The following is a 13544-nucleotide window of genomic DNA, read 5'->3' as shown; positions in this document are numbered from 1 at the left end:
TATTCTATGACACTGCGCGTGGACATGTTGTATTGAGTCATGAATGCATTTCTATTATTCTTTGTACATTTTCACTATAGCCTTATTTAATAGCAGTGGATATACGAGATCGCGATCAAGGAGTGATTGAGATGAGTTCTTGGAATTTCCCGTGGTATCAATAATTTTGTAGTCTCCCACATTTATGTCTCAATTTCTTCCTTCTACCTCTATAAGGATGTAGCTAGAGGCTCCAAGCCTGATAGAAAAGAGACGGAGATCTTTGAAGTCAGATGGCAGCAAGCCAGGGAGAGGGTCAAAATTGCAATGAAGTTCGGATAAGGCTGGTTGGACGTGGATCAGCTATACCCCACGTATTATAACTACCAATGAGCTTAAATTCATATGGCAACAAGTCAGGGTGAGGTTCAAAATTGCAGTGAATGACTTGCATATCCCAATAAGCCGTCAGATACGTATGCCAAATTTATACTGCAGGGACTCAAGCAGGCTTAGGAGTGGGGTTAAAATCGCAGTGAAGTCTTAGATGGCTGATGGTGCCACACATTAAAGCGTCGCATACACACACCAGTGTAAAGCGGACAGATCAGGACAAGGTTTCGAGCAAGTCTGAGAGGGGGGCTAAAACTGCAGTCAAGGTTGTTGGTAAAGACCGTAAAGTGGATGTTTAGTTATACGAGGCTTCCACTAATGATTCGATAATTTGGATGCAACTTAGCATAGGTAAGTCGATGAAGATATGTTCAAGTAATATTCAACTAGTCGACACTTTTCATATTCTAAGCACCACCGGATGTGTTGAATCTGAGGAAGTTCACCAAGTTCTGTTGAATATGGCATTAACTATAGATTTCATCGTTTCATTTTTTTTGTTATTTCCTTCATATCAATCTATGCAAGTATTAATTAGATCGCTCTTCACCTTTGACTCAGATTCTATCCCACATTTGACTCCTCTTCCAGAACCCCCTTGGCCCTCAGAATCGGTCCCAATTCTTTCAACCTAACAGGCTTTGTAAGGAACAAATCCAGCCCACTGACCTCAGCCTCCCTCTGCGCCTCTTCAGAAGCCAACCCCGTAAGCGCCAATATCAAAGCCGGCCTGAGCCCCTGCTGCGTTTCGAAAGCACGGATTCTACGTGTAGCTTCAAAGCCGTCCATCACAGGCATCGAGATATCCATCAGGACGCATGTGTACCTTCCTGGATCTGCTTCATAGGCTGTCACCGCTTGGAGGCCATCAGAGGCGGTCTGGTAGGGTTGTTTAAGTTTCTTCATGTATGAGGAAAGGATTTTCAGGTTGATAAAGTTGTCGTCGACTAGGAGAAATTCGGGATTACGGAAGTAGCCTTGAGTAGTTTGTGTCGGTGTTGGTTCGGCGCTAAGAGGAAAGGGTGATGTAGGATGGGGAATGGAGGAGGCGATGTTTTCGGGTACAGTGAGGGAATCTTGGTCTGGAGGTGCAGTTGTCGGAGAGTCGGTGGATGTTTGTGCAACCGTCCAGCGGTAGAGGGCCAGCGAGCATGCCTTTGCTAGTTTGCGAGGACCGAGACTAATTTACAAGTCAGTGATAACATCGTACCGAATATTAGATATACAGACGGCTGAGAGATGAATTCAAATATACCGGGCCTCGGTATTGCCTTGGTTCCACAGGCATACTGATGAACAGTAAGGGCATTCGCGCAGACCACAATATTTGGAACATCAGGCATCGTATCCTGTTGATCAAAAGGGCTTTCGAAACCTTGTTCAGACCATATAGCAAGGTCAGGCATCAAACATGGCGTCTCAAAACCAGTGTTGACCTGCATGCCAAGCCACTCGTTGCACATGTTCCGCACAAGTTGACAAGGTGATTCCATCTTCGTTCCAGAAGAATCACTCTCATTGTTTCCGAAATCGATCACCTTGACGCGCAGTCCACGTAACTTATCCGTCTGCGCCTCAAACTCTTCTTCTCTTTGTCGGACTTCGCAAACTCCCCTGTGGCAATTATCGGCTAGCTTCATAGGCAGTCTGACTGTTACAGTGGTGCCCGTACCCACTCGACTTTTCACTGATATCTGACCGCCAAACTGTGCTGCAATTTGCTTGACGAAGCTCAGTCCGAGGCCTGTACCGGGAGATAAATGGTTCTCCTGTGAGAAGGGTTTGAACAGGCCGTTTCGTAAAAAGTCGTCGCTGATGCCTATTCCCGTGTCTGAAACCGTGATGGTCACCCAGCAATCGGTGTCGTCAGTCCCTAGAGCGCCTGTCTGTTCCAGAGACACTCGGATTAACCCCGCGGTAGTGTATTTGAGCGAGTTTCCGAACAGATTCATGATGATACGACGCACCGGCCCAGGCTGTGTGTAAAATCCCCACGATGGTCGTGAATCGATGACCAAAAAGATCTCCACGTCTCCGATTTTCGTCTCGATGCTACCTCGATCCTTGACTGGTGTTCGGAGCTCTTCCATAGCTTGCATGGTGTCCATCCGGCGTATCGATGTGTAGCCGGGGCGTCGCGGTGGTTGACTTGTCGACTGAGCCGCTTGCGCTAGAGAAACATGTTGGAAGTTAAAACCAGCATACACACTTTCTAGAACCTCTTCAGCCAGTACGTCGAGCTGAACAACCTTTCTTGATGGGTTGGGCGGGCCTCCAATAGTTGGTGCTTTACTAAGACCGTATCTATCGGATTGGCTTTCCCGAGCGCCTTCCTGTGGTAGAGGCTTGTTGACCTTTGAATATTCGAGAAGGTGATCAATGGTATCAGAAAGCGTTCGACAGCAGGTCTCAATTGTGCGGACGATATTTTGTTGTGGAATGCTAAGATCAGTATCGTTAAGTAGCTCAACGCTGAGGACAGCACCATGAAGTGGCGACCTTAGCTCATGAGACAACGAGCCAAGAGTGTCAGTCTTGGCCCTGTCTGCCGCCAAAGTCTCAAGTCTGAATGCTTCAGCTGCGGCAAGCATACCAAGGGCTCTGAGATAGCTGAGATCCAGATCGATGGTAAAGCTACGTTTGATGTTAAAAGAGTATATGAATCCGCCAGCGGACCACCGCTTCTTGCGCAAGTCCCAGATAGGAACAAAGGCGACGCTGCGAGATCCTGGGAAAGTTTCGCGGAGGATATTTGCTTCTCGCCTCTGGATCCTGAGTTGATTTTCCTGTTTGTTGTCGACATCTCCATACGATTGGTTTTTGTCCTGACCGTTAGTTAGAGCGCGGTGGTTTGATTCGTCAGATAGTTCATCAGGCTGTAGATCTCCATTGGCGTCGAGGTTGAAAATGTGGCCCTTGGGATACCGTCGGATCATGCGGGCAAGAAGGGCTTGCGGAAGAGAAACACAAGCACGTTGACATTTCAGCGTATCTTCCTCTGACGATCCAAGTACTTGGCATGAGGGACGCGAACGATCTTCGGATGAGCCAGTCGTGTACGTATCTTCGCTGTCATGATGACTGAAAGTTGACCGTCGTCGAGTCGGCGCATCCTCTTCCATCCATTCATTCGAGGCTCCAGTAGTGGAGAACTCGAGCATATCTGCGTTCACGAACATACATCCATCAATCTCTATAGAATCTTTTACTATACGAGCTGCTTTGGAGAATGCTTCTCGTGGAGTTTCTAGGCCTTGACTTGGATTATGGTAAACAGAAACCCCATCGGAAGCTGGTAGCACAGTTTGCGTACTCTTCTTCTCTTGCCCGTTGGTCGATTCCTGAGGATTGGTGACGGGTGTAGATGACTCGATGTCCATGCCTCCCAGAGTGCTCTGTATGTCCTCGATCCTCGGCCTTTGAGGTTTAGAAACGCCATTGAGCCGCTTCTCGTTCTCGCGTCGGGCTTTTGCTGAAAGGCCCGGTTGTACATCTCCCTCGACAAAAGCTGTTAGGCCTGTGGCTTTTTTCTCACTTCGCCGTTGGTTACTTTTGAGGCTGATGGTCTCAAGATGCTCTGTCACAGCCTTCGAAAGCTCTCTCATCATTCTAGACATTTGATAATCCCAAGGTAGAGCCGGCTTCGTATCAATAACGCAGATAACACCGATGTTGACACCCCGGTCAGTCCGGATCGGCACAGCAGCGTAAAATCTTGCTGCACCTCCAGGTCGACAGTACGGCTTTGCTGAGTACTCTGGATGAGTCGTGACATCGTCAACGACAATGACTGGCAATTGGTGGGAAGCTTTGAATCCATCAGGGCCAGACTCGGGAGGGTCATCGGAGCATAAAGTGTTTTCGCAGGCGCTGTGGGAGCGAGGAATGGCAGTCCCGCAATGCCAGAGAGTCTCATGATGGGAATCATATCCCAGATTGGGAACCAGAGGTGTGGTAGCAGAGGCTTCAGCGATGATGTACTGATGAGTCTGGTCAAACAAAGAGATCATTGACTTTGCTGCGCCGGTTTGTGAAGCGGCTAGCCGGGCGAGGGCCGTGAAGATGACATCTGAGCATGTGACGAGTTCAGATTGAGGAATTGGTGAACCAGAGTTATTGTGGCGAACGTTTGTAAAGAGTGAGTCGTCATATCTAGTGATTGTCAATATTTTTAGTGAGCGACTTGAAAGAAATGTTGATTCACACCTAAAAGTCTCTCGTTCCCGAGTCGCTTCGGAGACGACGGTTTGCTTAGGCACCTCAACACACTCTGTAAGGGTTGCCATATCCGGCAATCAATTGAGAGTGTCTATAGAACAATAAAGGCTGAGTGAGAAAGACAAGACGAAGATTTGAGATATGGAGATATCTCTTCACCCTCCTCTCAACGTTTTTCCACAACGGTCAAGCTCATAATTGGGTGGAAAAAATAAAGAGCGAGGAGAGACGGAGGCTAGGAGGGAAGGGAAGGGAAGGGAAGGGTTTGCCACTACAAGAACGCACCTGGCCGAAGACCGGCAGGCATTGAGAGGTTGAAGAGCCCTGAAGACCCTGAAAGCAGATTAGCAGTACCAGTACCTATAGTTTCCCTGTAATTCATGCCTTTGGACAAGTAGCAATAGTAAATTTACTGACTGCAGGGTGCTGAAAAGTGGCAGAGTCTAGAACAGGTCGATCGATTTGCATTTGTTGCCACTAATCCAGTATCGACAAAATGTCATGTACTCAAGTGGAGACTGGTTATTTACGGCAGTTAATACTGGCAGACTAATTGGCTGTGCACAATTGATTGACACGGGGTCCCCTTGGAGGCCGGTTCCGTTCCGTTGGGAGATGTTCAAGTTAGTTGACGGGAGAGTGACGTTCTTATCTGGGGATTTCTCAAGAATGTAAATTCTGATTGGTTTTCTTGCTAGAAATCAGCTTGAGTGTGCTCCAATGACAAGTACAGTACGTGCATACACGGATTAAACCTTGTACAAGTAACTGGCCTTTTACTCTACTGTATTATAGCCAACGACCTTGAGTCTTGGCTGCATACCATACTTCTTATACTTGAGAACATATGCATTGCTATATCTGTATCACAACACATCACTGTGAAACCTCTGCTGGGATCCTGTTCCTTACCGTCGATCTCGATCCACAGGATGCAAACCGTTAAGTTCATTTAATTTTCGTCATGGTAACCATTTGTCACGTGAAGTTGCTAAGACTACAATCAACTAGTTCAAATCCTTAGCTCAAACACTTGTTCCAGCCATCATCATTCATATCCACTTCCATGTCTCTTCCTCGGCTGTCTTCATTTTGACCTCCTCAAACGTCACAGCATCATTCAATCAATGTCTATTCCTATTTCATTCTCTCAAGCCACTTTGGCAGCTGTCATATTAGGCTCCGTCTACGGAAATTATGTCGCTCTATCACCGCCTAACCCCAGTCACCATGTTGCACCCTCGACCGGAGACTCGGTTCGTGGCTTGCTTTTGACAAAGAAACACTCGACCAAGGTGGCACTAGCTCCTTGGGGGTTATTAGCGCTGCAGTCTGCTGCTCTCACCTTGCGTTACCCAGACATACCAACCTCTGTCATCCGGCACGGTGCAGAGAACGGGCTTAACACCAACCTCGTAACATGGTCTCCTGCAACTGTGATACCGTTGGCCCTTATTTTCAGCGCTGGAATTCCTCTTCGTTTGATCCCATACGCATCGCTGGGGAAGAACTTTACATTTGCGCTCAAAAGGCCGGACCAGTTGAAAACGACGGGTATATATCAATATGTCCAGCACCCAAGTTATACCGGCCTTCTCATCCTCATATTTTCCAACGCAGCACTTCTCGGCAGACTGGATGGGCCTATCAGCTGTTGGATTCCTCCACAATATTACAATGCCTTGTATTGGACAGTGGGCATACTCGCACCATGTGCATCACTTTTCCTGTGTGGCATATGGAAAAGAGTATGTGAAGAAGAGAAGATGTTGAAGGGAGCTTTTGGTAAGGACTGGGAGAATTGGCATGCGAAAACGGCTCGTTTTATACCATATATCTTCTAGTTCCTCTGCCAAGACATAGGTGTTGGAAAGAATAGAAAACGCCTTCTCAGGTACTACCGAATATCCTATCTTTTTATCAAAGGTCATATCCAATAATGATATAGAATAATTTTCATTGAAATAAGAAACGAAAATTAAGCAAATAAAAACGAGAGACTCTGGGGCCAGCCAATGTCACAATTATGATACAATAGCCTCAAAGAAGTCCATCAAAAACTTCAATAAATATAAATCGACAATTCTGGCAAACCCAATGTCGGCAATCCACTTAACCTCACCTGTAAACAAATACCAATAGTCAAACCCAATCCCCAGCAATCATACGCCCATCGAAAATTAAGATGGAGTCAAGCTTCTCAACTTCCTAACCCTCTCTCGCCTATGCACATTCTCTGCATAAATTTCTCGCCCCAACCTCGCCACTGTATCATTATCTAAGCCCCATCTTCCCTTTTGACTCATCTTGAGGAGGGTATTAAACAAGACCTCTGAGCCAATATCGTCTTGTATAGCTCTCATACCCGGATTCTTGGCAGAATGATGTTTCTCCCTGTATATGCGCAAGGTCCTGAGATAGACCCGGCGTGCCTCACTTGTACCATGAACAAAGGATGTGCTTGGGGCTCTCACGTTGGGAGTTTTGAACGGGGCTGATGGGAGCCCCGCGAAGTCATCTAAGCCCAACCCTTAGGTGGTAGAATCGTCTTTGAGCCGTAAGTGACGAAAATAATCAACTAAATTGACAGGTTCGCTGTTGAGACGGCTTTTGTTGGGGATATTGAAGTTGTGGTTTGCCTTCATGTGAGCCAGACTCTCATCGAAGGAGTTGCTACCGTTTGCGCAGAAGAGGCAAGTCTCGGCATCTGGGATTTCCAAATTGTTGCCTTCAAAATCTCCCACTGAGTGAGTGTTGACTCCAAAGGCCATCTCGATGTCAGGATCGATGGACTCAGCTGAAGAGTGGTCAACTGCGAAGGACATCTCAGTATCGAAACTAAGAGGGTCAATGTGACAGGCGCTGCAATCATCATTAGATACTATCTTTTCTTGATGAACAAGGTTGCGTGCATACTTGGGCTCGCTCTCGGAACTCTGATAATGTTCCTCGATGGTATCAAGACACATATTGTCTGATACGAAGCAGTTCCAGTCATTCATACTGTAATGGAAATTCATTATGATTGTGTCTTCAACTGGTAGAGGGCAATCGGTTTCATAAATCTTCGATTTAATGTTCGTATTGGATTTTGTCCGTTGGTAAGGCCGTTCAGCGATTCGATTGAACTGTCGGGGTGTGACAGATGAGCTGGGGACTAATAGTGGGAAGGACTCCTTCTTATACATTCCCATCAATGCTACCTACGAGTTTAAACAATTCAAACTTGGTTTATTCACGTATCAATATCATCAAGCTTTGACTTTCTGCACTGATTAAATGGAATAAAGTGTGACTTATGTTCCACATAACGTTCAGTCAATTGTAGAGTCTATTTACATGTCCTTCTTATAACCCCCTTTAACCTTTTTTCTTCCTAAGAACATCTTACAATAGAGTTTATTGTTAAACTAAATGACTACTTGCTTCGTGGGCCTCTCAGAACTTTCAAGATCGATGTCGCAAACTCAGAATTCTTAGTAAAGAGATCAAGATCATGCTCGGGATATCCAGACTGGACAGCGATGACGGCATTTAACCCAGGGACAATGTAAATGGCCTGTCCATACATTCCAATAGCCGCAAAAGCACCATCATCTCCCATCTTGTACTCATTCGGATCGCCTCTGCCAGTTGTCCACCAACCGCTCTCATAGCCAAAGTTGGACACAAAGTTGTCGGGATGGAGAGCCCTGGCTCCAATACTGTACTTGGCGTCGGATATATCCTGGAACCACCCAGGGGGCACATTTGGTCCTTTTCCTTCTTCCTTCATCCCATCTAGAATAAAACACCCAAAACGTGCCATGTCTGTCAGAGTAACTGATAAGCCACCATGTCCGTCAACGTGACCTGCGGCGGTGGTACGTATATAGCCATCGTACTGCATTCCAGCCGGTTCCCATATCGTGCGAGATATATACTCGTCGAGAGGCTCCTTTGTAGCACGAGATATAGCTGTTGACAGTACGTAGTAGTTTGGGTTGTAGTAGTGAAACTCTTCCCATGGCTCGGCCACCTTCCTCGCGGTTTTGAGCCAGTTGAGAACAGCATCGGGATCAGTCTGGGGGTAGAGCTCAGTTGCGTATATTGGGTTTGGTACATCAGCTGGTCTTTCGTCCTCAGATTGCTCAACAACTCCTGATGACATGCTGGATAGTGCGAGAAGCGGGACGTCTGCCCAAGCAGTCCCCTTGAGCTCCTCGACATGACGAGATACAGGATCATTGACCGATAGTGTTCCCTCCTGCTGGGCAATAGCCAATGCCGTAGAAACTACCGACTTGGTGACAGACTGCACATCGTTCCTCGAAGCTTTGGAGTTTCCATGCCGATACTCTTCGAGGCGTATAGCACCATTCTGCACAACGACGCAACCAGTCAATCCATATCGGTGCATGAATTGATCAAAGTCGATTCCAAAACTTTCCTTGATCGTAGATGGGATATTGAGTGAGTCATCTCGTGTAAAGCGTCTTAGATTGGAACCGTGTCTGATTTGGGTTGTTCGGTTTTGGAAAGTCTCTTCTCTAAGACGATAAAGAAGAGGGGTGTATGCCGGATCAGCAGGAGGAATGGAGGAGAGGTTGAAACCTCCAATCTGGTCACTGAAATGTGGTAGGTCTCCCATTTTGGAATTATTTTTCACCAAATTTGAATGGATAAATCTGGTAATGATAAAAAAATGTTGTCCGAGACTTAGTATCGGAGGTGAGGGCCGAAGATTGATAATACATACTTTCGGCCTCCAATCATGTTCTTTTCTGGAATCTGATGGTGCCCACTCAAACTACAGCCGGCCATGGTCCTCCGAGCTCTTTAATAAACAATCAGACATTCTAGAGTTCATGCAAATACTCTTCAGTATTGGTTTCTTGGACACAAAGAGATATCAAGGTAATATATTAGTCCCATGAGCATATATGTGTTCTAATAAATTATGTTATTTGAGAGCATGGTCAAGAAGAGAGCATTCATGACTACCTATCCAAATATCCTACATACAGATCCCAAAGAACCGAACTCCATCTGGCTGGAACTTAAGTTGGCAACAGTCATGCTTACATGTTGACACCGCGCTTCAAATGCCATCACCAAAAAGGCGTAGATGAACAGCCGATCTTTTGCATATTTTGATAACAGTACCAGAAGTAGCCCCCGCGCTTGATAGGTAGGGGGGAAGATACACCCGTGTAACACTAAGAACTTGGAGTCAGCGACAATCACCACATTTAACTTTCCTCTCAACATCAACATTGTTTATCTCCCCAACCAACACTCGCCATGTTAGAAGTTCGCTGCTCCGGAACACCATACGAGGTAGATTGTTTGTCATGTGAAATCTCAAGGCCCAACACTAATGTTCTTACACAGATCGGCCATCAATATGGTGCCGCAGCGAAAGACAAAGTAAATGGATCTCTCTCCTTTTACGAATGGCTCTTCCAAGAAACATGTTCTATGAATTGGGAGGCTGTTCGCCAAGAGGCTAAGAAATACATTGAGCCTCTCCGGAACATATCTCCGCGTCACGCTGAGGAACTGCAAGGTCTAGCCGATGGCGCTGGCGTTGACCTCTTGGATATCGTCGCATTGAACGTCAGGACTGAAATCACTTTCAGTCTCTACACGGAAAACCCTACTACTCCCATCCAAACTGACGGCTGCACAAGTGCCGCATGTCGTCAACGCAACGGCCAAGTGCTTCTAGCGCAGAATTGGGACTGGCAACCCAAACAGGCGCCAAATCTTCTCATCTGCCATATTTCTCAGCCTGGAACGGACATACCCAACATCTCGATGGTTACTGAGGCGGGTGTGATAGGCAAGATTGGTATCAATTCTGCGGGAGTGGGGACGACATTGAATGCCATTCGAGCTCGCGGTGTTGATGATACCAAACTTCCAATCCATCTTGCTCTCAGGTCGGCTCTGGAGTCCAAATCAGCACGAGAAGCTGCGAATAAGCTGTACGAGATGGGAACAGCTGGTAGTGGGCATATCCTCGTGTCGGACCCAAGCGAAGCTATAGGTTTGGAGTGCACGAGTATAGGAATTAAAGAGATCAACTTAGACAGTATCGGGACTCTGGTGCATACAAATCATTTACTCCTCGAGCACCCTGGAGTCGATGAGCCAGGTTGGTTACCGGACTCCCAAGTGCGCTTTGCACGCATGTCTGAACTCATCCAAAACCAGATAGCTTTGGGAAGTATCGACCACGATTCTCTCTTTGAGCTGTTTAAGGATGAACAGGGATACCCGGCGTCGATCAATCGCGATGTGACGGCTCACAAAGATGGGACCACTACTTTATTCAACATCAATATGGACTTGGCAAAGGGAAAGGCCATAATTAGTGTGGGAAGACCCACGAGCTGGACGGAGAGACTAGAGCTATCACCTTAGATGTTTAGCATATTCGCTATAGCGAATCCAAGAAATGCACTCCCTAATGGGTACTCCTAAGCCTTAGGGTGTAAAGATAAGTAGTCTAAGAACTATAGTCTAAGGAGCATAGACTGCCCGACGTAATAATTTCGTCTCTTATACTCCCGAGATGACATCGAGATACAGGGTAAGCACCTTGCGAATGTCTCACGGATTGTCATTATTCCGGCCCGCGAGATCTGGCCTCATCATGTATCCCTACACCAAGAAATCATGATGAAAGTTGTCGTCGCACGTCACTCGACCCTTACAAGCTCCTTAACGCAAAATCCGCCATCATGGTAATTCCCACATCACCACCAAACTCAATCGCAGTCGCTAAAATTTTAATCTAGAATATCGCATACAATTCCGCCTTGCGGCAAAGCAAGTCTCTAGCTGCCGAACTCCAAAACCTCAATACCAAATCCCAAGCATCACCTTCCGAGATCGGCAACGTGTCTGCCTCCATCGCCTCCTTTACCAAGACCCTCGACGAATACCAAAGTCTCGCTCGCCAGGAGATCGTCCCCAAGAAGCAGGAAGAGGCTTTTGCGCGAGTCAAGAGGTTTCGCGAAAACCTCTCCGATTACCGAGGCCAAATCGATTCCCTCAAGAAGGCCCGTGAGGATGCTCAGCACCAGTCGAACCGCACAGAACTTCTGGGGAGAAGACCGTATAATGCTACACCGGAGAATCCTTATGCAAATGCCACGACGACCAACACGCACTCCACCTTCCAGCCTCGACACCCAACCCAGTCCAACGGACCTTTGACGACGGGCTCACCGGACGAGATGCGCGAATCACATGCTTTTAGGGAACAAAACTTCTTCTCAAACACGAATCAGGCTCTCGACGATTACATTGCGCGCGGACAGGCTGTGCTGGGTGATCTTGGCCAGCAGCGAGAGATGCTCAAGAGTACACAGAAGCGACTTTACAGCGTTGCCAACACATTGGGTGTAAGCGGCGATACAATTCGTATGGTGGAGCGACGGGCGAAAGAGGACAAATGGATCTTTGCTGCGGGCGTGGTGATATTCTTTCTGTTCTGCTGGCTGGTGCTTCATTTCTTACGATAGAATAAACCCCCTGAATTGGAGATATTTGGGAGGTAAAAGTGGCTACAGACATGTATGCACGTTGGGAGTAGGCATCAGCGCGGCGCTCAGGAGTTGTCTTTTGTATTTGTGTGTTGAGTTTGTTCTTTTCCACATGTATCATACCACCCATTCTCAAGCGGGCTCAGAAATACAAGCAACAATATGACACATGACGCTTTAGAATCGGATCACTCGTCATCACCGTCGCCTTCTTTAAGTGCTACCGTGAAGAGCACATCCTTATCTGTCGTCACAGTCACGACCTGCGATTCGGGCAAAATGTGGTTGCTAGTGCTCAGCTTGCCGCCAATCTCGGTGTGCCAATCCTCGACATCCCACTCGAATCCCTTTGTTGTAATGTTGGCGGCTTCCTTGAGAGGGATAATGCCAATGTGCTTGCCAAAGGCGTCCTCCTCACCATCCTCACGGACCTGGATGTGATGTGTACCGGCTTTGAGCAAAAAGGTCAGGCTCGAGCCAGAGAGGAGGAAGACGCGACCGCTCGCATATTCGGGATCGGTTTGGAAGAGGTACAGATGGTGGAGCTGGGAAAGACCCTGGTCGACACGGCCGCCAATGCCTCCGAGAGCGACAATGTCAATTCCGGCATGTTCTTTGCGGATCCAGTTGACGGCTTTGGAGAAATCGGTCGACTCTTGATCGGTGTCGCGGATGATTTGCGCAGGGGAGGGTTGCGACGAGTAGAAATCGCGGACTGTTGGGGTCAGGGAATCGAGGTCGCCGATGATGAGCTGGAGGTTGGACTGTTTCAACGGTTAGCAAAGCCCATTCCGCAATTGCGACAATTTATTTTTTCGTCTCACAACGGTGATACATACGTATTTTCCATGGAAGGATGATAACTTGTGCAGTCTGTTTGCTCCTCCATCTGCTGCAACTCTCACAGAAGCTGCGGTGGCCCTTTTTTAGTAACCAAGTAGAAGCAATACATGTTCAGGCGGGTTACATACAGTTCTTCCAGAGCTTGCGCAGGTTGACGCCGTTCTTCAAAGGCTGATTAAGAATGAGAAGAGCGAAGTCCTGACCAATGTTGTAGTCCTGCAGCAGCTTTGCTGGTCGCCATTCAAAGGTCTTGGAGGCCATGGTATCGTGAGGTGGGATGATGGATGGCAGCTTGCGACGTTTGAAGGCTGGAGAGCGATGATGTTAAGGATTGGAAAAGAACACCAATGCGCTATTGAGTGAGATTGCCTTTCTTCCTCGTGAGAAGAATACCTAGCTCAGTTTCCTAGCTTGACAACTTCCCCTCGTTTCCTGTGCGACAGCTTCTGCTTTGTCTTGCGCTGTCTCGCCTTGCCTGAACCAACTTCGTCTAGTGAACAAGCTTTGGCCCTATGTATCAGCCACCAACAGTTCAAAAGCTAAAAGAGCCAAGCGTTGGGTTCTTCACGTTCAAGG

At 47.3% G+C, this 13544-nt stretch overlaps 6 protein-coding genes across 6 annotated transcripts; 2 read left to right on the top strand and 4 right to left on the bottom strand.

Moving 5' to 3' along the window:
• Nucleotides 1-741: 741 nt before the first annotated feature.
• On the bottom strand, nt 742-5007 carry EDB82DRAFT_486047 (uncharacterized protein). Its single transcript, XM_025730990.2, has 3 exons — nt 4579-5007; nt 1603-4524; nt 742-1552 (listed from the first exon to the last, which is right to left on the bottom strand). Exons 1-3 carry the CDS (start codon nt 4656-4658, stop codon nt 937-939), a joined length of 3618 nt encoding a protein of 1205 aa, XP_025590060.1. The 5' UTR covers nt 4659-5007; the 3' UTR covers nt 742-936.
• A 386-nt stretch (nt 5008-5393) lies between these two features.
• EDB82DRAFT_486046 (uncharacterized protein) lies at nt 5394-6739 on the top strand. Its single transcript, XM_025730991.2, has one exon. The coding sequence runs from the start codon at nt 5718-5720 to the stop codon at nt 6432-6434; it is 717 nt and encodes a 238-aa protein (XP_025590061.1). The 5' UTR covers nt 5394-5717; the 3' UTR covers nt 6435-6739.
• Nucleotides 6740-6787: 48 nt separating this feature from the next.
• Nucleotides 6788-7559, bottom strand: EDB82DRAFT_532449 (uncharacterized protein; the record flags this gene model as incomplete). The annotated part of the gene is made up of 2 exons (XM_065609250.1): nt 6788-7452; nt 7507-7559. The coding sequence occupies 2 exons, from the start codon at nt 7557-7559 to the stop codon at nt 7122-7124; spliced, it is 384 nt and encodes a 127-aa protein (XP_065465504.1). The 3' UTR covers nt 6788-7121.
• Nucleotides 7560-7881: 322 nt separating this feature from the next.
• EDB82DRAFT_486044 (beta-lactamase/transpeptidase-like protein) lies at nt 7882-9354 on the bottom strand. The gene has a single exon (XM_025730993.2). The coding sequence runs from the start codon at nt 9218-9220 to the stop codon at nt 8009-8011; it is 1212 nt and encodes a 403-aa protein (XP_025590063.1). The 5' UTR covers nt 9221-9354; the 3' UTR covers nt 7882-8008.
• A 519-nt stretch (nt 9355-9873) lies between these two features.
• EDB82DRAFT_550455 (acyl-coenzyme A:6-aminopenicillanic acid acyl-transferase-domain-containing protein) lies at nt 9874-12410 on the top strand (the record flags this gene model as incomplete). Its single annotated transcript, XM_025730994.2, has 3 exons — nt 9874-9909; nt 9964-10950; nt 11376-12410. The coding sequence occupies 3 exons, from the start codon at nt 9874-9876 to the stop codon at nt 12102-12104; spliced, it is 1752 nt and encodes a 583-aa protein (XP_025590064.2). The 3' UTR covers nt 12105-12410.
• On the bottom strand, nt 12209-13412 carry EDB82DRAFT_41840 (thiamine pyrophosphokinase). The gene is made up of 3 exons (XM_025730996.2): nt 13097-13412; nt 12965-13035; nt 12209-12889 (listed from the first exon to the last, which is right to left on the bottom strand). The coding sequence occupies exons 1-3, from the start codon at nt 13227-13229 to the stop codon at nt 12314-12316; spliced, it is 780 nt and encodes a 259-aa protein (XP_025590066.1). The 5' UTR covers nt 13230-13412; the 3' UTR covers nt 12209-12313.
• Between the last annotated feature and the right edge of the window lie 132 nt (nt 13413-13544).

Source organism: Fusarium venenatum (genome assembly GCF_020744135.1).
Source record: "Fusarium venenatum strain MPI-CAGE-CH-0201 chromosome Unknown EDB82scaffold_1, whole genome shotgun sequence".
In the NCBI taxonomy this organism is placed as follows: domain Eukaryota; kingdom Fungi; phylum Ascomycota; class Sordariomycetes; order Hypocreales; family Nectriaceae; genus Fusarium; species Fusarium venenatum.
The sequence above is the reverse complement of the archived record's forward strand: the minus strand, read 5'-3'. Positions and strand labels throughout refer to the sequence as shown.

Coding starts and splice junctions, on each gene's coding strand:
- EDB82DRAFT_486047 (XM_025730990.2), bottom strand. CDS start 4,658: ATGGCAACCCTTACAGAGTGTGTTGAGGTGCCTAAGCAAACCGTCGTC. Junction 4,525..4,578: donor CGGGAACGAGAGACTTTTAG/GTGTGAATCAAC, acceptor GACAATCACTAG/ATATGACGACTCACTCTTTA. Junction 1,553..1,602: donor TTTGAATTCATCTCTCAGCC/GTCTGTATATCT, acceptor CTTGTAAATTAG/TCTCGGTCCTCGCAAACTAG.
- EDB82DRAFT_486046 (XM_025730991.2), top strand. CDS start 5,718: ATGTCTATTCCTATTTCATTCTCTCAAGCCACTTTGGCAGCTGTCATA.
- EDB82DRAFT_486044 (XM_025730993.2), bottom strand. CDS start 9,220: ATGGGAGACCTACCACATTTCAGTGACCAGATTGGAGGTTTCAACCTC.
- EDB82DRAFT_41840 (XM_025730996.2), bottom strand. CDS start 13,229: ATGGCCTCCAAGACCTTTGAATGGCGACCAGCAAAGCTGCTGCAGGAC. Junction 13,036..13,096: donor GCGCAAGCTCTGGAAGAACT/GTATGTAACCCG, acceptor GGGCCACCGCAG/CTTCTGTGAGAGTTGCAGCA. Junction 12,890..12,964: donor CATCCTTCCATGGAAAATAC/GTATGTATCACC, acceptor CCGTTGAAACAG/TCCAACCTCCAGCTCATCAT.